This window comes from Grampus griseus (genome assembly GCF_964374135.1).
Source record: "Grampus griseus genome assembly, chromosome: 7".
In the NCBI taxonomy this organism is placed as follows: domain Eukaryota; kingdom Metazoa; phylum Chordata; class Mammalia; order Artiodactyla; family Delphinidae; genus Grampus; species Grampus griseus.
The window spans coordinates 55,358,871-55,382,645 of record NC_139001.1 but is presented as its reverse complement, the minus strand read 5'-3'; the positions used below and the strand labels follow the sequence as shown (position 1 = coordinate 55,382,645).

Genomic DNA, 23,775 nt, shown 5'->3' with positions numbered 1-23,775 from the left:
ACGTTTCATTAGGTCCCATTTGTTTATTTTTGTTTTTATTTCCATTACTCTTCCATTATTCATTAGGAGGTGGATCAAAAAACATCTTGCTGTGATTTATGTCAAAGAGTCTTCTTCCTATGTTTTCCTCTAAGAGTTTTATAGTGTCTGGTCTTACATTTAGGTCTCTAATCCATTTTGAGTTTATTTTTGTGTATGGTGTTAGGGAGTGTTCTAATTTCATTCTTTTACATGTAACTGTCCAGTTTTCCCAGCCCCACTTATTGAAGAGACTGTCTTTTATCCATTGTATATCCTTGCCTCCTTTGTCATAGATTAGTTGACCATAGGTGTGTGGGTTTATCTCTGGGCTTTCTATCCTGTTCCATTGATCTATATTTCTGTTTTTGTGCCAGTACCATATTGTCTTGATTACTGTAGCTTTGTAGTATAGTCTGAAGTCAGGGAGTCTGATTCCTCCAGCTCTGTTTTTTTCTCTCAAGACTGCTTTGGCTCTTCAGGGTCTTTTTTGTCTCCATACAAATTTTAAGGTTTTTTGTTCTAGTTCCATAAAAAATGCTATTGGTAATTTGATAGGGATTACACTGAATCTGTAGATTGCTTTGGGTAGTATAGTCATTTTCACAATATGGCTTCTTCCAGTCCAAGAACATGGTATATCTCTCCATCTGTTGGTATCATCTTTAATTTCTTTCATCAGTGTCTTATAGTTTTCTGCATACAGGTCTTTGTCTCCCTAGGTAGATTTATTCCTAGGTATTTTATTCTTTTTGTTGCAGTGGTAAATGGGAGTGTTTCCTTAATTGCTCTTTCAGATTTTTCATCATTAATGTATAGGAATGCAAGAGATTTCTGTGCATTAATTTTGTATCCTGCAGCTTAACCAAATTCATTGATTAGCTCCAGTAGTTTTCTGATGACATCTTTAGGATTCTCTATGTATAGTATCATGTCATCTGCAAACAGTGACAGTTTTACTTCTTCTTTTCCGATTTGTATTCCTTTTATTTCTTTTTCTTCTCTGATTGCTGTGGCTAGGACTTCAAAAACTGTGTTGAATAATAGTGGTGAGAGTGGACATCCTTGTCTTGTTCCTGATCTTAGAGGAAATGCTTTCAGTTTTTCACCATTAAGGATGATGTTTGCTGTGGGTTTGTCGTATATGGCCTTTATTATGTTGAGGTAAGTTCCCTCTGTGCCCACTTTCTAGAGAGTTTTTATCATAAATGGGTGTTGAATTTTGTCAGAAGCTTTTTCTGTGTCTATTAAGATGATCATATGGTTTTTATTCTTCAGTTTGTTATCACATTGATTGATTTGCATATATTGAAGAATCCTTGCATCCCTGCGATAAATCCCACTTGATCATGGTGTATGATCCCTTTAATGTGTTGTTGGATTCTGTTTGCTAGTATTTTGTTGAGGATTTTTGCATCTATATTCATCAGTGATATTGGTCTGTAATTGTCTTTATTTGTAGTATCTTTGTCTGGTTTTGGTATCATGGGTGACGGTGGCCTCATAGAATGACTTTGGGAGTGTTCCTTCCTCTGCAATTTTTTGGAACAGTTTGAGAAGGATGGGTGTTAGCTCTTCTCTGAATGTTTGATAGAATTCACCTGTGAAGCCATGTTTTCCTGGACTTTTGTTTGTTGGAAGATTTTTCATCACAGTTTCAATTTCATTACTTGTGATTGGTGTGTTCATATTTTCTATTTCTTCCTGGTTCAGTCTTGGAAGGTTATACCTTTCTAAGAATTTGTCCATTTCTTCCAGGTTGTCCATTTTATGTGCATAGAGTTGCTTGTAGTAGTCTCTTAGGATGCTATGTATTTCTGCAGTGTCTGTGGTAACTTCTCCTTTTTCATTTCTAATTTTATTAATTTGAGTGCTCTCCCTCTTTTTCTTGATGAGTCTGGCTAATGGTTTATCAATTTTGTTTATCTTCTCAAAGAACCAGCTTTTAGTTTTATTGATCTTTGCTATTGTCTTCTTTGTTTCTCTTTCATTTATTTCTTCTCTGATCTTTATGATTTCTTTCCTTCTCCTAACTTTGGGTTTTGTTTGTTCTTCTTTCTCTTGTTCCTTTAGGTGTAAGGTTAGATTGTTTATTTGAGATTTTTCTTGTTTCTTGAGGTAGGCTTGTGTAGCTATAAATTTCCCTCTTAGAACTGCTTTTGCTGCATACCATAGGTTTTGGATCATCGGGTTTTCATTGTCATTTGTCTCTAGGTATTTTTTGTTTTCCTCTTTGATTTCTTCAGTGATCTCTTGGTTATTTAGTAATGTATAGTTTAGCCTCCATTTGTTTTGTGTTTTTTATGGTTTTTTTCCCTGTAATTGATCTCTAATCTCATAGCGTTGTTGTCAGAAAACATGCCTGATGTGATTTCAATTTTCTTAAATTTACTGAGGCTTGATTTGTGACACAAGATGTGATCTATCTTGGAGAATGTTCTGTGCGCATTTGAGAAGAAAGTGTAATCTGCAGTTTTGGTATGGAATGTCCTATAAATATCAATTAAATCTATCTGGTCTATTGTGTCATTTAAAGCTTGTGTTTCCTTATTAATTTTCATTTTGGATGATCTGTCCATTGGTGTAAGTGAGGTGTTAAAGTCCCCCACTATTATTGTGTTACTGTCGATTTCCTCTTTTAGAGCTGTTAGCAGTTGCCTTATGTATTGAGATGCTCCTATGTTGGGGTGCATATATATTTATAATTGTTATATCTTCTTCTTGGATTGATCCGTTGATCATTATGTAGTGTCCTTCCTTGTCTCTTGTAACATTCCTTATTTTAAAGTCTATTTTATTTGATATGAGTATTGCTACTCCAGCTTTCTTTTGATTTCCATTTGCATGGAATATCTTTTTCCATCCCCTCACTTTCAGTCTGTATGTGTCTCTAGGTCTGAAGTGGGTGTCTCTAGGTCTGAAGTGGGTCTCTTGTAGACAGCATATAGATGGGCCTTATTTTTGTATCCTTTCAGCAAGCCTTTGTCTTTTGGTTGGAGCATTTAATCCATTTATGTTTAAGGTAATTATTGATATGTATGTTCCTGTCACCATATTCTTAATTGTTTTGGGTTTGTTTTTGTAGGTCCTTTTCTTCTCTTGTGTTTCCCGCTTAGAGAAGTTCCTTTAGCATTTGTTGTAGAGCTGGTTTGATGGTGCTGAATTCTCTTAGATTTTGCTTGTCTGTAAAGCTTTTGATTTCTCCATCAAATCTGAATGAGATCCTTGCCGGTAAAGTAATATTCGTTGTAGGTTCTTCCCTTTCATCACTTTAAGTATATCATGCTACTCCCTTCTGGCTTGTAGAGTTTCTCCTGAGAAATCATTTGTTAACCTTATGGGAGTTCCCTTGTATGTTATTTGTCGTTTTTCCCTTGCTGCTTTCAATAACTTTTCTTTGTCTTTAATTTTTGCCAATTTGATTACTATGTGTCTCGGCATGTTTCTCCTTGGTTTTATCCTGTATGGGACTCTCTGCGCTTCCTGGACCTTGGTGGCTATTTCCTTTCCCATGTTAGGGATGTTTTCGACTATAATCTCTTCACGTATTTTATCTGGTCCTTTCTCTCTTTCTTCTCCTTCTGGGACCCCTATAATGCAAATGTTGTTGTGTTTAATGTTGTCCCAGAGGTCTCTTAGGCTGTCTTCATATCTTTTCATTCTTTTTTCTTTAGTCTGTTCCACAGCAGTGATTTCCACCATTCTGTCTTCCAGGTCACTTATCTGTTCTTCTGCCTCAGTTATTCTGCTATTGATTCCTTCTAGTGTAGTTTTCATTTCAGTTATTGTATTGCTCATCTCTGTTTGTTTGTTCTTTAATTCTTCTTGGTCTGTGTTAAACAGTTTTTGCATCTTCTTGATCTTTGTCTCCATTCTTTTTCCGAGGTCCTGGTTCATCTTCACTATTATTATTCTGAAGTCTTTTTCTGGAAGGTTGCCTATCTCCACTTCATTCAGTTGTTTTTCTGGGGTTTTATCTTGTTCCTTCATCTGGTACATAGCCCTCTGCCTTTTCATCTTGTCTATCTTTCTGTGAATATTAGATTGTGCTTTTGCTGGGTATGACAACAAAATTCTTACATGAGATGTGAGGAAAGCATCTTTCTTATACCATAACTGTTCACATCAATCAGAAGAGTATCCTTGAAATAGTCTTTTATGCTTCTTTGTGGGAGAGACATGGTTTGAAGAACATTTTAGGAAGTACTAAGTCAAGTGTGTGTATTAACATCTTTTAGAACAAGTATATTTGGGGTAGAATGTAAAGGCTTAAAATGTGGATTTTAGAGATTATTGGCTGGGCATTCGATTATATCTGAAGGAGGGGAAAAAGGGGCCTTGTTCTGTTTAATAAAAAACTTATAACATGGTAACGCTACTGGTAGCTTAGTGACTGATCTTGGAGAGAAGCTTTCCAAATTAAAGGAGTAAAAATGTACCTGTTCTTTTTTTTTTTTTTAATTTGGACATATCTTTAAAAATGAACCTTTTATCTTAAAGTTCTTAAACCGCAAGAAAAAAAAGTGTATTTATTTATATTATCACCTAAGTTGATATTTAGTTCTTCTCTTGACAATCTGGTCTGTCAAGCCTCTTATTATTATAAACTGAAAACAAACAGGCCCAATAATCCAAAAGTCATTTGTTAATAGTAAAATCTGAAACATTTAAAGTAATAGAATCTATTTCTGTGTAGTTGAGGATTTTTTATTCTTTTGCTTTGTCAAGTGATAGCTTAACAGATATTATCCTGTCTCCCTTCTTCTGCCCTACCTCTCTATTCAGCATCCCTTGAGACTTCTCCCCCTTCATTATGAAAATACCATTGTGATAAACCACTACTTACTGAAAGTTATTGGGAAGTAAAATATTCTGCCTTAGGACACCTTCTGTAACAATACTTAAGTCTTGGTTCTTTAGAAGGTACTTATAAGGCCTAAGGATCTTCAGTATGTATTGTATTGCAGGTAGATAGAATTGGTATACATATTCTGAATTGATATGTCATTTATTACATAGCTGTTTTTTTAAGAAGGATTTTCTGATAAAAGCCTAATGCTCAGCTTCTGTGATCATCTTATAAAACCAAAGTTTAGAATGTGCAAAGTCTAAGTTAATTGAATGATTTTGCTAAATAGGAGTTTTAAATATAGTTTTTATAGCATATACTTGATTAACGCTTAACTGTAGTTTGATTTGAGCTGATTAACAGTGGCTAAGGAGATTATTCTGTGTTGAGTATAAATGTTGAATGTGTGAGATGTAATTTTTAAACCAGTTTTTTTAAAAAAGCTATTCTGAAATTAATTTAAAATAGTTATAGATCTCATTGAAATCAGAGATCCCAAGGAAAAGAATTCAGCTGTAGGATGCATTTATTAAGTTCATTTATTTCATTTCTGTCTTTTAAAAGGTACTTAGTATATTGGAATAGGAGTTCTAACCCTAAATTTTCTGAGGAAGTTTTGTGGGAAGGACTTCCTAGCCAGTGAGTCTAACATAAGTACAGTACTCCAAAAAGTATACAGCACAAAAATTTTTTAGAAATTAAAGAATAATATAATGACTTTGGCAGCCACACTTTCTCTTGTCCAGATGATTTTGGAAGACGTTAGTGTTTAAGTGTCTTAAATGATAGAATTGATCTATTAAAAGGTATTAGTTCTGTCACTTTCTAAAATGGCCCCAGATTAAGGTTTTCCAAAAAATGTTATTTCTACTTTGTTTGAGATACTGATCACTCAAGCTTTGTTGTAATTTTAGAAGCCTCCTTATCTACTGATAACTGAATTGTGTAATATAGCTCCTGGATTTGTTGGAAGGTGGCAATGTTCTATTAATATTTAGTTATATTTTCTATTTATTGATATTAATGATTCTCATATGAGTAATGTATATTTTACTAATTGCTGTAAACTCATTTCATTCATGTATCCTTTAAATTTATTTAAATTTGGTTATTCATAGTGATAGTGCCCTTGCAGTTAACATGGTTTTCCAATTTTTCTTAAACTTTGTAAATCTGGTAGTTAAAATGTAAACATTCAAGGGATCTTTTTTATGGGTGAATTAACACTAGAAGAAAAACATAGCTGGCAAATTGACAGTAGCATTGTTAAACAGTTCATTTCTTCTGTTCTGAGGCACCTAACATTTGGCCTAAAAGGCCATTAAAATTTTGGATTAGATTCTGTTTGTATTGTGTAGTAAAAAAAAAGTATTTCCTCTGTATTTGCTCTTTCTGTTAAATTAACTTCTTTGTGGGAACCTTTGTAAATTGCATTCAGAGATTTGCCTGTGATTACCTTGGCTCCCTTTTAAATGCTTCACCTAATTACATTTTGAAAGCCCAGATATATATCATGTATATGATTTATTAATCTAACATTCTTGATACCTTTTGCAAATACATATACAACATGCACACATATGGGACCTAGAGTGTAAAACCTTTGGAGATACTCTCTTAAGGCCATGTCATTCAATTTGTTTTCAAAGTTGTTACTAATAATGTGAACTTGGTGAAGGTGCTGTGTTTTGCCCAGTCTGATCATTTTTGGTATTTGAACATTTTTCTTGTTTTCTAGTTTCAAGTTCTCATATGTATTTCTGTTAACTTTGAGGAAGCTTAGAAGACTTATAATGGATCACCAAGTTCCATGTAGTCTGTTTTGGGGCTGTCTATAACTGCAGTATACTTTGTTAAAAAAGAAAAAAAAATCCCTTCTGAGGAAGTGGAATTTTGTATATTTCAGGCCAGTTGGAGAAATATTTACATTATCTTAAAATTAAAAAAAAATTTTGGGGTAATAGTCCAGACTTACCAAAAAAGTTATAAAAATAGTACAAGTAGTTCTTAGATATCCTTTATCCAGCAAATCTATTTTCCATCCACGGAGTAAGAGGGTGGGTAGAGAATGAGATTATGGCTTAAGCAAATCATTCAAACAATCTTGTCTTTAAGTTTCTAGATGTTAAATCTGATTTCACTTAAAGCCTTGTGGGGGATTTTGTCTGTTTGTTTTTTAGGGTGACTCAGACTTATGATGCAGGTGCATGTATCTATTTCTACTTTGCCTTTAACTACAGGGGAATCAGTGACCCACTGACTGTGTTTGAACAAACTGAGGTAATTTTGCATACATGAATATAGCTCTTACATTCTTTTATTAATTTAAGTAAACTTTACTATCAATTTATGAATTTTAGTTTGACTGTTTTTAAAAACTTGTGGTTTACCTGGTTGATAGCCCATAGAAATGAGAAGCATAATTTTTACACTGGATTGAATACTGAATTAGAAGTCTAAAATTCATATTCCCTATACATATTACAATTAATATTCTAAAATTAATGTTCTGTTGCCTGTGATTCTTTGGATATTACTTATAGTACATAATACCTGATTAAATTAAATAACAGAAGACTATATGGACCCTTGATATCACTTCAGCAGCCCAGCCAGCTCCATATGGTGACTGCTTTTGAGGTCAGCGGCTCTAAAGCTCTTGGCCTATGTTGCTGTAATTTCCTAATTCTAGGTTTATAATTTTTTTGTTTGCTTAAGTTTTATGTAGGCCTTTGAGGTTCATTTGCCAGCAGTTTCTATTACATTTCTTAAATGACCTTAAGCGTCTAATTTTTATAACGCCTTCTGTTTGATAGTCAATATTTCTGATGACAAGTATGCCTAGGGTTGAAGAAACAGACTAGACTGTGGAGGAAGCAGGAGGAGACTGGGGTTTGTTAAAAATAAAACCTCAGGTGTCCTAGTGTTAATTCTGTTGCCTGCCTGCCAAAGGTAGTACCACAAGGTGATTTTCAGTGGCACACTTTTAGACCCAAACCACAGGGTATGGTTGGCTCCCTCTTATGCCTCCTTTTTTTTAAAAAAAAAAACAAAAAAAAAAAACAGCTTTTCTGAAGTATAATTGAGATATAGTAAACTGCACATAATATGTACAGTTTCATGGGTTTTGACCTATGTATGCACCTGTGAAATTGTAACCCCAATCAAAATAATGAACATATCCATCATCCTCAAAAGTTTGAGTCCTGGGCTTCCCTGGTGGCACAGTGGTTGAGAGTCCGCCTGCCGATGCAGGGGACACGGGTTCGTGCCCCGGTCCGGGAAGATCCCACATGCCGTGGAGCGGCTGGGCCCATGAGCCATGGCCACTAAGCCTGTGCGTCCGGAGCCTGTGCTCTGCAATGGGAGAGGCCACAACAGTTTTGGTGTTGCCCTCTGGCTACCCAAAGGCCCCTTCCCCATAGTACTACAAAAATGAAAGTGTTCCTTCTTTCCCAAGCCAAACAGCCATTCTCTAAGTGCTGCTGGTTTCAAGTAGTTACTGCTTTACATAAAATAATTTGTTAGAAGACATAGTCTCTTAGAGTAGGGCTAGCATATGTATGATTCATTTGAAAAACCCTAAATCCTCAGTGATGAGGGTTCTTATAAATTACTTTGCAATGAGATGTGGTCCATCTGTCCCTCCTGAAGGGAGGGTCTCTTCTACTGTGGCCTAACTCTGATGGTTTATACACACCCAAGTAATTCTAGGAGGTTCAAGGCACTGTAGGGATTTTACCTCATATCTGTTACATACTCATGAATTGAATGTAATTCCAGTTTCTGTAACCCTTCTTTCACCCTGTACTTCAGTCATTCTATATATTGCTTTAAGTGTTTATCTTTCTAACCTTATTGCTCTTTAAGGAGCCTAGTTGGAGCCTAACATGTTAAGAGGATAAAACAAGGTGTTTTTTTTCACACTTAGATATCCATAAGCCTGAGAAGTAATTTGTCCCAAGGCATTGACCTAAGAAATGTTCTCCATAAGGGTTTTTACCGTTAATCCCTGATAGCTTTGTAAGTAATCTTGAGTCTTATGCCCACTGTATGATATTAGGTGAGTAATTTAACCATCTAAGCCTCATTTTCTTTATCTGTGAAATAGGAGTAATTGAAATTATTCCATAAGGCTTTAGTGAAAATAACTGAGTAATTCCAGGTAAATTGCTTAGTACTTTTCTGGACATACCATATACAGTCAATTAATGTTTGTTGGTATAGTGAGATGTTTACTTCAGAGTAGGACCGGACTCCTCACAAAACTTTTTAGTGCTGATGAATTGGTCATTTTGCCTTCTTTTTTCTTTTCTAGAATCTTGATGTAACAATTGTAGACACTGCAACTATTCACTAGAAAAAAACTTATAAAGCTAGGCTGCATATTTTAATTGCTCTTTAAATACAGTTAACCTAAGAGAAAGGAAAATTAGGCTTCTCCTTTATTATTTAACCCAGAAAGTATGTATCTCCTTTGGGAGTTGGGGCTTACTCTTTCACCTCAAAGTAATCTATTTGTTGTTTTGTTTCCAAATACAGGCAGCTGCTAGAGAAGAAATCCTCGCTAATGGAGGGAGCCTGTCGCATCACCACGGAGGTATTCTTTTTTGGGGATAGAATTTCTAATATTCCTACTGTTTAAAATATTTGGTTTGATACAGTGCTAGGGGGAGTCATAATATGAGTAATTTGAGAGCACTAGGGCTCTCTTTGAAGTTGTTATGTCTGTCACTGAGGTTGCCTGTGCTGTGGTAGTAACTGACAGAAGCTTGATTTGACAAGCCTGCCTAGATAACAGAACCTAGACAGCCTTCTGAGTTCTCAGGAACTTCATGTCACCCAAGATAGCCCAGCAAACCTGGGAGGTATTTGACCATTAGAGCAAAAATTTTTAAAGGGGGAAAAAGAACCTACCTAAATGTTTTTTGTTTTTTTAAATAAATTTATTTATTTTATTTATTTTTATTTTTGGCTGCGCTGGGTCTTCGTTGCTGTGTGCAGGCTCTCTCCAGTTGCAGCGAGCGGGGGCCACTCTTCATTGCGGTGCGCAGGCCTCCCATTGCAGTGGCCTCTCCTATTGGGGAGCACAGGCCCCAGGGGCGTGGGCTTCAGTAGTTGTGGCACGCGGGCTCCAGAGCGCAGGCTTAGCAGTTGTGGCGCACAGGCTCAGCTGCTCCGTGGCATGTGGGATCCTCCCAGGCCAGGGCCCGAACCCATGTCCCCTGCACTGGCAGGCAGACTCCCAACCACTGCACCACCAGGGAAGCCCTACCTAAATGTTTTTCATCCACTATTGGAACGTAGCTAAAGTCAGTTGTACTATATATTGAATAGCTGTTTGTTCTGCCCACCCAAAATTCAGCAAATTAATCAAGGCGGGATATGAAAAAATCTTCTTTTCAAGATTTTAATGCTGTTTTTAGTATTTCTTTTTGATCATTGTAGTATTTTTATTGGAGAGTTGAGCACATCAGTAATAAAAATTATGATATATCTACCTATGTTATATCTACCTAGACATATCTACCAGTGTTTTTAATATATCCCTCAATATAAATTGGTACCTAGAAAATATATGTGTAGATTTTTTTAATTAAAAAATTTTTTTAGGGAAGTGCATGAAGGTAAATGACCACTGAATTTAAAAATTTCAGCTTATACTCCTACTCTGGATACTCCATATCCCTGTTTCCCTGTTTGATTTTCCATCATAGCATTTAGCATTATCTAACATGCTATATATTTATACTTCTTGAGATTAGCTATCTCCTCCTACTGGTAAGTAGGATCCATAAGGACAGGGACTTCTGTTTCATTTCTGTGTACCAGCACCTAGAACAGTGCTTGGCCCCAGTCAGCCCTCCATACATGTTTGTAGGATGATTGAAAGAATTTTGGTAGAAAACAGAGTGGGCTGTGGAGGATCTGTGTTCATATGACATTATTGCAGGCAGGCCTGAAGAAGATTGCTAATGTGGATGAATGAAATAGACAATTCCCAGCATCATTGTATCAATTTAATCTTTTGCATTCCCTCTACTTTTTCTTAACCTCCACAAATAAATTTCTAACTTAGCTGACTGATAAGCATTAAGGTGAATGAATTTGTTCTTTTCCTCCTTTTCCTGTTTATTACCTTTTGATGGAGATTCTAATGAATGCTAGAACGACAAAAATGAAGAAGGGAAGAAACTGGATATTAGAAATGTCTCAAGTGAAATTAAAAACTTTTGATTAATCTAAAAGTCTAAACCTAATTTTGGAACTATAAACATGAGGTATTTCATAAAGGTGCTTAGAATTTTAGCACCTTCCTTTAAAATGTTCAGAAAGCTATATACTTTACTTTAAATCTTTTTTGTATATTTTATTTTAGGATGCCACTATATTGCTATGTAATTTACAAGTATACTTGTAAAATTACATAATATCATTAAGTAATATGTTCTTCATTCTAAATTGATTTCATGGAGGGAGGAAACAGAATAATTTAGCTATAATTAATTATTTGAAGAAAAAAAGAATTTTCCTTTCCATAGCCAACAATTTTGCCTTTTGGTACATGTCAGCAGCCAACAAGTGCACTTTTTCCTTTAAGGTCAGGAACTGTAGGAGCTATGTTTGTGATAGTAAATATGAGAGAGATGTGATTCTGCAAGAGGGTGAGAATAGCCAAATCTTGTACTATATAGAAAGAAACAGAGGCTTAATTGTTATTTAGATAACTGGGTTATATGAACTAATTTCCTTAATTGTGAGAGGATGTTCTTCGTTTACTTAAGCTTTACAGTGAGATAAATTCTACAGAAGTTATGGAAATGACCAAATGACCTGCTACATTGTGGAGGAAAGCCAAACCAATGCTTTTTTTTCTTGCTAATGACATTTTACTCCTTTAGGATCTATGAGGATATTCAGGTCCCACCAATAGTGTCTATATATGAGATGCTGAAAGTCTAGTATGGCAGAAGTGTTGACAATACTTATTCAGGTACACCCCAGACACTGAGAGCTTCTTAGCAGGCTCTAACATAACCTACATAAACATACTTGAAATAATGTATATGTGAAGCTGTCATTACAGGGAAAAAAAAAATACACACAAATTTAAAATAATAAAGAGTTAAGTAATTCTAGTACAAATTTATTTGAGACTTAGACTTTATTTGTGAAAGCTGTGGTTAATAATCTGTTTTATTATTCAGTAAACAAATAGAAATTAATTTAAAGAATAGTTGAAAAGATATAAACCTTAATTAACCAAAAGATCATGATTATTCAATTCTTGATTCCAAAGCAAAAAATATAAATAGCTCCTGGGATATTTTTGATACCAAGTATGCCTAATGCCCCTTTTTTTTTTTTTTTTGCCGTACGCGGGCCTCTCACTGTTGTGGCCTCTCCCATTGCGGAGCACAGGCGATGTGCAGGCTCAGCGGCCACGGCTCACGGGCACAGCCGCTCTGCGGCATGTGGGATCTTCCCGGACCGGGGCACGAACCCGCATCCCCTGCATCGGCAGGTGGACTCTCAACCACTGCGCCACCAGGGAAGCCCCCTAATGCTTTTTAATATTGTTGTATAATATGTTTTCCACATTATAAATATTACTGGTCCACTAGGCAATAGGATTTCAAAGAATGGTAGTCCTTCCCTTGAAGGATCTTACAGTCCAGTAAAGTAAAATATTATAGCATTTCAAAAGGCTGCTGATCAAAACTGGTAGGTTTATGATACCATCATATTTTAACCAAGATAAGAGTCTCCCATTTTCTTTGAAAAGCACTCAAAAGGTGACTTTAATAAACATGTAAATGCTATAGATGTTAAAACATCAAAGAGAAGGAAGATAAAATAGGGAAAGGAATTAACATTTATAAAGCTGTAAATATTTGCTAGGTGCTCTGCATGACAGTCTCCTTTAATCCTGATCAAAATGCTGTGGAGTAGATATTGTTCCTGTCTTTCAGATGAAGATATATTAAGCCTCTGAGTGTACAGTAACTTCAAAGTATCAGCAATAGTTGTTAGTGCCAGAATTTGAGTTTGAACTCAGTTCATCCTGCTTCAGGGTCCTTGTCCTCTGACTTAAGAACATAATAGTGAAAATAGGCCAAAAGCTAAAAAGATTGAAATTGAAAGCCTTTGAAAAGAGGCACATGCATTTAAAAGTATATGAGAAGAAATACTAAACATTAGTCTTTCTCTTTTAAAATATAAAACCTCTGTTTCTTTAATTTTAACACTAAGTTAGTTGCTTGTCCTGCTTTAGATGTTAAAACAGAAATGAATGAACATTTTAATTTCCTCATCATAGCTATTTCATTGTTTTCTCAGTTCTTGCACATAAGTCAGTTTGACTTTCTGGTTGTTTTTATACTTCCTGATTATAGGTTTCTAACATGTCAGCAGTATCAGGTAATAGAACAAATGCAGGTCAGATCATGTTACAATAAAACTCCTTGTATAATTTATGTGCATTTTCAGGTTCTAGGCTTATAAGCCTTTTTTTGTTGAAGACTCCAAGGTTGATGAAATAATTTAATTTTAGAAATTTTGAACTTCAATGTAGCAAGGTTTGATTGCATATTAATTTATTGAGAGGTTCTGCCTCATTTAAATAGGAATCTTTTATTTCTATCACATTTCTCATATTTTTTATTTTCATGCAGTCAAAAATATGACTGTGTGTAAACAAATTCTGAACTACTTGGATTCCTCTATGGCTTTGAAAAAGAAACTAGGTAAGCCTGAACACAAAATATATTTCGTATGTGCTGGTAAAATGAAGATGCTTTCCCTTTGCTAGGTTGTCTTCTAAACCACTTTATAAACACTGGCGTGCTCCAGGGCTCAGCCCAGAGCCAGATCGTTCCTCCGTGTTTCCTCACTCCCTCAATGATTACTTCAGTCCCAGGACTTAAAACACCATCCTTATGCTGATGACTCCCAAATACCAGAAGGGATCACCACCACCACCCTAGTTCAAATCACTGTTTTTTCTTGCTGGGACAATTGCAGCCTCTTAATTGGTCTGTCCACCTTCACTCCTGTTCCCCTGCTGTCATCTCTCTTGCTGCCCAAGTAATCTTTTTAAAATTCATTATTTTCTCCTCACATTCAGAATAAAATCCAAAGTCCTTATTAGGTTCTTCAAGGATATACATTGTGTGTTCTATCTCTCTGTCTTCATCTCTTACTACTTTTTCCCTCCAGCAGTAGTGTCCTTCTTGCTATTTCTCAGGCATATCAACCCTCTTCCCCCTTCAAGGCGTTTGCTATTTATTCCGTCTCTTCCTGATGTTCTTTCTCTTGTTCCCCCCCCCACCCCCGCCGCCAGATATTTGCATGGCTCACTTTCCCATCATGAAGATCTCTGATAGAAATGTCACCTTCTTAGAGGCGTCTTTCCTATTCTCTTGTATAGTTTATGTGTTCCTCATTCGAATAAGTTCAATGAGGTTACTGACTGTATCTTGTCCGTCACTGTGTTCCCCAGTCCCTAGAACAGTGACTGGCTGTTCTACATAGAAGTAGATGCTCAATGAATATGTTACGTGTGTAGTTAAGTGCCCAAGCGCTCACAGAATTTGGGGCAATTTTGCAAATTCTCAGACATCTCTGAATCTTTCATGTTAGAATGGCATTAGTCTCCTTGCTAATTTAGCTTCAAACGTTTAATAATCAGGCCTTGTTTGAATATAGGGTCATGTTTAATCATGAAAAGGCTCAGTTTATTCCATAATATTTCTGAGAATGTGTATTAGCAGAGTCAGTTATTCAGTGGAAAAGTAGGGTAAAATAATGTGCCTTTCACTACAACTGCCCAACACCAGCCATTTTAGTGTTCTTCCGTAGATGTATTATATATGTAAGATTCCATTTAAGCCTTTATCTTAAAACAAATGCAATTTGAGAGGCTTACAAACAGAGGGGAAAAAACATAGGCTTTGGAATCAAATCTGTATTTGACTCTTGGCTCTGTACTTAACTACCTGTGTGACCTTAGGGAAATAACTTCTCTGAGCTGCAGTTTTCTCATCTGCAAAATGGGAATAGTACCTACCTCAGATTATTGTAACACTTAAGTGTGATAATGTATATAAAGCATCAGAAGTGTCCTGCATATAGTAGGTGCTTAAGAAACAGTAGTCTTCTAAAAAAATAAAAGCAGTAGACAGCACCAAGTGAAACTCTGGTTTGTATTCTTAACCCCCTACTCTAACCATTGAAGAAAGGGTTATAGTTTATTTGAAAAAGACCCATATATTCAAGGGATATAATTCAACAATTGTCTTAATATTTTCATCTATAACCTGCAGTTAGTCTCACCCTATAGGAGGTTCTGTTACAATCTGTATGAAAGAGCAGCATAATTGGCAACAAAATTTGCTATAAAAAATGTCTATTTTCATACATGCTTCTCTGCTTAAAGTTAATCATCTAATTTGTAAATTTCAAATATCCTGTGCTATTCAATATAGTTTCATAAAGCAGAAATCTTTCCATATAAATTTTAAATAGAATGGGTTTAATTATCCTTCTAAAGTTAATAATAGAGCTCTCAAAAGATTGCTTTTTACATGTGTAGAAAAGATTTTCCTTAATTTGCATCCTGAACTTAAAACTCAAGGCAACCTCATAGGAGCATCTTTAGTTGCTGACCTTCAGGCAGTATCATGACATTCTCAGTACCATTTTTGAGTTCAAAAGTAGAAGGGCTGGGGGTTGGGAGAGTATTGATGCAGTTTCTCTTAGAGGGTTTGGCCTGTAATTGTGATTAATAACAGTTGCTTTCACTATCTGGAAACAGACAGGCTGGTTTGTCTGCCTACAATCATGCTGTGATAAATGGAGCTATTTTAACTCTGGTTTTGTGTATCAAAGAAAACAGATGTAGTCTGGAACTGGAGGCTATAGGAAGTATAAAGCCTGCTTAACTTAATCTTCATAGTGCTTGTTTTTGTAACTGACGAGCTGGTCAGTTTAAACAGCAGCGTTTATGTCAGCCATATATTTAAATTTCAATTTACGACTTAAGTTTTTAAGTTGTTCATTTGCTAAAATTATACCTAAGGCCTTGTCAGGAAGTAAAAAACCTTGATTAAATATAACCAGTCTTAGTTTAAATATTGATGTCTTTATCTAACCAAAATTATTTCCTATTGTTCAGAGAATAATTATGGGGTAGCTGCTCTTAACAGTTTTTGTGGTCTTAACATAATCCAATAGTATGAGGAACTTTAAAAGTAAAAAGAGACTACTCGAAATAATGAGCAAAAGATCAACTTTGTTAAAAACCTATAGTGTGAAATAAAAGACATACAGATTGGAAAGGATGAATGAAACTATTGCTGTTTATAGATGACATGATTGTCTGTGTAGAAAATCTGCCCCCCACCCCAAAAAATCTACTAGAACAAGATCAGCAAGATCGCAGAATACAAGAGCACACACCAAGATCAATTGCATTTCTATATATTAACAACAAGCATATAGAAACTGAGATTTAAAATGCAAGTACCATTTACATATGCTCCAAATTAAACATTTAAATTAACAAAATATGTACATGCCTATGCATAAATCTAATAAAATATATACAGGATCTGTGTTCTGAAAATAACAGAATGCTGATGAAAAAAATCAAAGACCTAAATAAATGGAGAGATGTGTTCATGGATTGGTAGAAAACGACATGGTATAAAGATGTCAATTCTCCCTAGATTGATCTACCTATTTAATACAATTGCTTTCAAAATTTCAGAAAGATTTTTAGTAGATATAGAAAAGATTATTCTCAAATTTATATGGTAAGGCAAAGGAACTAGATGGCTAAAACAATTCTGAAAAAAGAACAGAGTCATAGGAATCAATTTACCTGATTTCAAGACTTATAATATACAGTCATCAAGACTGTGTGGTATTGGAAGAGTGACATATTGATCAATGGAACAGAATAGAGAGCTCAGAAATAGACCCACACGAATATGTCCAACCAATTTTGACAAAGGCATAAAGCAGTCCAGTGGAGGAGGTATATAGCTTTTTCACCAAATGGTGCTGGAACAATTGGACATTGATAGGTTAAAAAAAAAAAAAAAAAGAACCTTGATCTGAACCTTACGCCAAAATTAACTCAACACAGATAATATGCTTAAATGTAAAACATAAAATAATAAAACTTTTAGAAAAAAAACAAGAGAAAATATTCAAGATCTAGAGTTGGGCAAAGAGTTCTCTGACTGTTCCCCCAGAGTACAATCCATTACAGGAAAAATTGATAAATTGGATCTCATCAAAATTAAAAATGTTTGCTCTGTGAAAGACTGTTAAGAGGATGAAAAGTTAGGCTACAGAGTAAGAGAAAATATGTGCAAACCACATATCCAATAAAAGACCTATATCTATAATATATAAAGAACTCTCAAAACTCAATAGTAAAATACAAACAATTCAATTAGAAACTGGGCAAAAGACATGAAGAATCATTTCACTGAAGAGGATATACAAATGACAAATAATTACATGAAAAGATGTTCAACATCAATAACCATTAGGGAAATGCAAATTAAAACCACAAGAGAAACCACTATCCACCTATCAGAAAGCTAAAATAAAAAAATAGTGGCAGTGTCATGCTGGCAAGGATGTAGAGAAATTAGATCAATCATACATTACTGGTTGGAACATAATGTGGTACAGTCATTCTGTAAAAACAGTTGGCAGTTTCTTATAAAATCAAACATGTAACTACCATTCAACCCAACAATTATACTCTTGGGCATTTATACCAGAGAATTGAAAACATAAACCTGTATATGTATATTCAGAGCAGATTACTCATAGTAGTCCCAAACTGGAGTAAGCTCAGATGTCCTTCAACCATTAAATGGCTAAACAAACTGTGGTACGTCTATACCATGGAATACGACTCAGCGGTAAGGGGAAACGAACCATTAACGCATGCAGCAACTTGGATGAATCTCCAGGAAATTATGCTGAGTGAAAAAAAGCCAATTCTGAAAGGTTGCATTCTGTGTGATAGTATTTCTACAACATATTTGAAATGACAAAATTAGAGAAATAGAGAACAGATTGGTGGTTTCCAGGAGTTGGGTGTGGGGTGGGGATGACTATAAATAGGCAACACAAGAATCCTTGTGGGGACGGATATGTTCTGTATCTTGACTATATCAGTGTCAATATGCTGGTTGTGATTTTGGTCTTTTGATAGCTACCAGATGAGTATAGCCTTTCCAATATTGAATCTTTATCAGATTACCATAAGGTAGCAGAAAGTTTGTTTTACCCTTAACTTTTTTTCCTTCAGTTTCTTCTTTGTTATTGGCTTTTTCTCACAAAACTTAAAGTTGATTATAATATTTTTCCACTGAAGCAATGTTGTAAATAGTGAGATTCTAAGACCAGACTGTAAAAGCCAATTTAATCCATGATGTAATTGAGCATTTAACTATTTCAGCTGTGTCATAGGATGAACAGATTTGAGAGCTGACAGAAAATCTGTTGTAAGAATGTATTGTTCCCTGCTCCTTCCTACCCTTGCAATTACAGATGCCCAGTCCCAGACAAAGGGCAGGGACAACGTTGTGTTTGCCATCTCTTACCTTGTGCTATATATACCTGTAGTAACTTCCAGCTTCAGGTGTATTTTCTCAGCCACTAGGAGAGAGTAGGTGGCTTGGATAATACCACTTCTCTTTGGACCTCTAAAGAGAACTTTTTCTCCCTAGCAATTTTATGACCAAGACTCTTCTAAGTGCTAGGTGTTAGTCTCAGAATACCTCTACTACATTATTATATTGTTAGAGAATAATTAACTTTTTATAGTCAGTTTCAGGTGATTAGCAGACAGTTAATCCTAATAGATATTTTCAAGTGTAAGATCTGTTAAAAGTAACTTTAGGTAAAGTTAATTTTTAATGTTCTGTCTTTGGTGTCTAACATAGAAATCACTAGAGTACTTGTGGCTATTTAAATTTAAATTAATTAAAATGAAATAAAAATGTATTTCCTCATTTGCAGCAGCCACCTTTCAAGTGCTTGATATCCACATGTGGCTAGGGGCTACTGTGTTAAATACTGCAGATACAGAACATTTCTATCGACACAGGAAGTTCTACCAGACAGTGCTGTGAAGCTTTATTACATATATATTTTCACACATTGGCTGGGAAAATGGCCCACAAATACGGCTTAAAAGTTTTTTTCAGTAGATATTAGATTCAAGTCTTTAGGAGTTAAGTTCTGAAATAAACTAGCATTTGTCATTAATGGTAGGTTTTCTCAGAGTATAACTTCTGTCTACCACTTTTTCCAGAATTTCTTTCAGTTTGGTCAGTAGCCTCAAATTTAGAACAAGGTCACCTTGCTATAGTAAAAGCCATTCACTGCTAATCCAGTTGGTTGTAGCAGTGAAGATATGTTGCTTTTATGGAAATTGTTCGGGCTCCTAGGAGACAGACCTTTGTAAACATATAGTCCGAGATTTCTTGGTCTTGTCACTGTTGACATTTTTGACTAGATTCTTTGTGTGGGAGCCGTCCTGTGCATTGTAGTATGTTTAGCAGCATCCCTGGCCCCTGCCCACTAGATGCTGGTAACATCGCCCCAGTTATGACAACCAAAAACTTCTCTATACATTGCTTAGTGTCCCTTAGGGTGCAGAATTGCCTCTGTTGAGAGCTATTGATATAGTCCAAAGGCTCCTAGAGATTTGAAGGAAAAGAGAGGTAGGTTCTGTGACATACCTTCTCCTATCTTAGCTAATACAGAATAGCTCTGAGTATATCCAAGAAATAATGTCAGAATATAGGGAATGCAAGGCAGATAAAACCAAAGGAAATTAAGGAAACCCAAATTGCCTTTCCCTGGATATTTGCATCCCTACATCTTATCTAAAATGGCTTACAGATAACTGTGGTTCAACATTTATTTTTTAACTAACATTTTTTGAATTCTTACTGTGTGGCATACACTATATTATGCAACAGGACTACAAAAATGAATAAAACATGGCCCTAGTCTTCAAGGAGCATATCATGTTGACTGTCCTTATCTATTTCATGTTATTTGGCCATTTACTTGCTTTCAGCTCTGTTGTATAGGCATTAATTGCCACTTGGTTTAAACTTTGAGCGTGTCAAGCCATCTTTTGGGGATGTTAGCAGAATTAGCACTTGATTGTGTTCTGAAGACAGATTGAATCCAGCTCTTGTGATCTGTTATTACCTTGATAATTCAGGCTTTTTTTTCTATTTCATCATCTCTAAAGACCTATTTAAGGATCTGTAAGATCTTAGAGCTGCTATATAAACTGCACAGATAAAACCTTAGCATAAAGAAAACTGACATATAAAAATATTTAATAAGAGAAAAATCTTATAATACCAGATTTTAATTATCTATGAATCTTTCATCTTGATGTCAGAAGTTTCATTAGTAGTAGAAAATATGTCAGATGACTTAATAAATCAAACGTGACTTTAAGTATCCACTAAGCGTTAAATTAGACTCCGTGGTATTCATAGTCCCATCTCATGTGTCTTGAAAAGCTGGGTATTCACATCCCTCAGCTGGAAACCTGTTGGCTTCAGCATGTACCTCCACCAAAGCCAAACACACACACACAGATGCCTTAGAGCACAAACCGACGGACAACTAAATCCTCTTTGCAGGTTGAATGCTCTACCCCCCACACAAGTGCCTTATAGCACAAACAGATGGACAACTAAACCCTCTTTTCAGGTTGAACGTTCTACCCCATGCCACTCCCTTCCAAAGAAACATCATCATAGTCAGATCACCAGATACCAGAAAGAGTGGAAATTGTCCATTGTCCTTCTCTTTTCTCATCAGTACAGATCAAGTTGCACGGGGCCAGAACCTCATCTGACAGGAGGTTGGTGTCCCTTTAGCGCTAGTTCCTTAGATAATCCACCAGTAGTTTAGTTGGATTAATTAAATCTTGAAATACAAAGTCAGTGCTCAGATCACTCATACAAGAAGCTAAATCTAGATTTTCTTTTTTAAATCTGACCTGTAGAATAGTGTTAAAAAGGTATCCAGGATGCCCAAAGTAGAACTTTCAAAACACTGTTATTTCAATAACGGTTAGGTGCTTTTAACTTTGGCTAAATTCTCCTTCTGAGCTTCAGCTTCAGTAATCTTCTAAATGTACAGCCCATTTCATAATTTGTTTTTAATTTTTTTATAAATTCATTTTATTTATTTTTATTTGTAGCTGAGTTGGGTCTTCGTTGTTGTGTGCGGGCTTTCTCTAGTTGCAGTGAGTGGGGGCTACTCTTCGTTGCAGTGTGCAGGCTTCTCATTGCAGTGGCTTCTCTTGTTGCAGAGCACAGGCTCTAGAGCACAGCCTTAGTAGTTGTGGTGCACAGGCTTAGCTGCTCCGTGGCATGTGGGATCTTCCCAGACCAGGGCTCAAATCCATATCCCCTGCATTGGCAGGCGGATTCTTAACCACTGTGCCACCAGGGAAGCCCATGATTTGTTTTTTAAATAAGTGTATAATAAGTCTTTTCAGCCTTGTAATCAAATTCATAATTCAGAGAGTTTTTAATTTAGCTAAAAAGAACTCTGGCTAGCAGACCCTAGATGTGTCCCTTTTAAGATGAGATTATTAGGTAGTTTCTGCTAAGTCTTCAGTCCCTTAGACCACAAAGATTAGTTCCAGATAATTTTTGGTGGCTAGGCTGGCCAACATGTTCACATTTTCCACACACAAGACTCCCATTACCCATCCCTCTTATATACATGTCTGTTCATTCTTTGCTGTTGATCTTCCCACAAAATATATTATTTCTTGGGGCTGTTAGCATCCAAAGGGGACTGTTGAGCCTGTGATTTCAAAAAGCTTCTATTTTCTCTGTTCCAAAGTATAATTTTTTTTTAAGATTTTTTTTTTGATGTGGACCATTTTTTAAGTCTTTATTGAATTCGTTACACTATTGCTTCTGTTTTATGTTTTGGCTTTTTGGCCGCAAGGCATGTGGGATCTTAGTTGCCCAATCAGGGATCAAACCACACCCCCTGCGTTGGAAGGCGAAGTCTTAACCACTGGACCGCCAGGGAAGTCCCCAAAGTATAATTTTTAAATGTACTGTATATTATGGAAAAAACACAAAATACTTATTTTATTCTGTCTGTATATACAGTATAAGAAATTAAATCATAAAAAAGTGAACTCCACTTTTAATTTAAGCAGACAAAGAATTTCCTCCATTAGTTTTCTGTATTTGGCTGGCCTATGATTTTTGTACCTTTAAAAATACATCTAAGACTCTTAAATACCTGGCTTAAGTATTTTGAGCATTGAATATGTAGAAAAAAATGAGAATTATGGAATACGGGATCTCTTTCTTATTTTCAGAAATGGTGGATTTGGCTTTTTGTAGCTCTAGTGTTGGCTCTCAAGCTAGGTTTACACTTCTAGAGGATCAGAAGTCACAGGAGTGTAGCTGAGTCAGTAGTCATGAATACTCCACATCAGGTAATCCAGGTCTGGAAAGAGGAATAAGCTTCATGTGGTATGAAGGTACACATGACTTTTCATGGATAACTGTACATACAAGGAATGTTGAAGTAGTCTTTGGCCACCTGTTATTTGCTGTTTTCATTCATCCATTCTCCCCTTTAGTATGGCATGCTTCCTTTTCTGAAAATGAGTCTACAGATATGTAAGCAGCTACTATATAGTTGTGCACACACGTGTGTTACACATGTCCAGATCAGTATAATAAGCTAATTTCTAAAATGCCTAGCAGTGCAAATAAAGATTGTACAAATGGCATTATTATTGTTGTTGTTTAACTCTAGAATAAAAGTCTTCTACTTTGAAGTATGATCCCATCTTTGGGATTAGGGCCTTCGATGTTTCATTGTTGCTTTTTTAATTTATCAATTCATCTGAGGCAGCCAGAGAAGGTTCTCTAGAATTTTATGAAGACTATTTCCAATAATCTCATATTATAAACGCTTATTAAGCGTTTTTACTTAAACTCTCTTTTCTCTGTGTACATTTATCCTGTAATGTAGTTGACTTAAATTGTTAAGCAAATCCAAAAAGATTTCTAGTCCCTTTAATTGCATAAACTGTGATTTCTGACCTCAGTTCAAATTCTGTTATCACTAACAGAAGAAGCTTACAGACCTCTGCCATCAGGCCATCAAGGGGTTAAATTATTTTATCAGATATGTTTTTGAGGGGCCACAGCTATGCTGCCTGTACTGCCTTTTATTTTTTTAACTTTCTAGTTCACTTATCAAATGTATGTTAGATTGATTATTGTAAAAGTATAAACCATAGAAAATTTGACAAGATAGATGTGTAAATTATCCTTCTGACAGAACTAATGATGCACTTCAAGCACCTTCTGTTTTACAGCGCTTGGTGAGCGACTTCATTAAATATGCAGTGGCTGTTGGGTGGCTTCTCAGAGGATGGTTCAGCTCCTTGTGGAATTGGATTATTACTAGAGGTGTAAAACGAGGCAGACGAGCTAGCTGTTGGGCATCCTGCTGAGGTTCTAATGTGCTCCATCTTGTCGGAGCAGTTGTTTGCAGTCTTTTCAGGACAATTACATCCATAACCACAGGACACATTCAGTGAAACTATGTTACAGATAACAGTGGAGACTGGCATTGACTGCTTTTTATCCCACTCTCTTGAGTTGCCTCAGTGCTGGTAGCTTAAAATAATGCCACTTCTACCATTCACAGAGTAGTTTTTTTTTTTTTCTTTTAATACCTTGGAGCAAATCTGGAAATAACTGATTTGTAACTTTTTCTAAGTGCAAAAATCGTAGGATATTTGGAGTGAAAAGATTCAGTAGCTTCTAATCCCTTTGCATATGAGAAAACTAAGG

General features: G+C 35.7%; 1 protein-coding gene across 1 annotated transcript in view; it reads left to right on the top strand.

The window, feature by feature from the left end:
• The window catches only part of AGPS (alkylglycerone phosphate synthase), a 137,637-nt gene that overhangs the window by 108,557 nt on the left and 5,305 nt on the right, over window positions 1-23,775 (top strand). Inside the window, exons 18-19 of the mRNA XM_082658479.1 lie at window positions 7,048-7,147; window positions 9,410-9,467. Of these exons, the coding sequence (XP_082514605.1) occupies window positions 7,048-7,147; window positions 9,410-9,467 (158 nt within the window). The remainder of the gene's footprint in view (window positions 1-7,047; window positions 7,148-9,409; window positions 9,468-23,775) is intronic.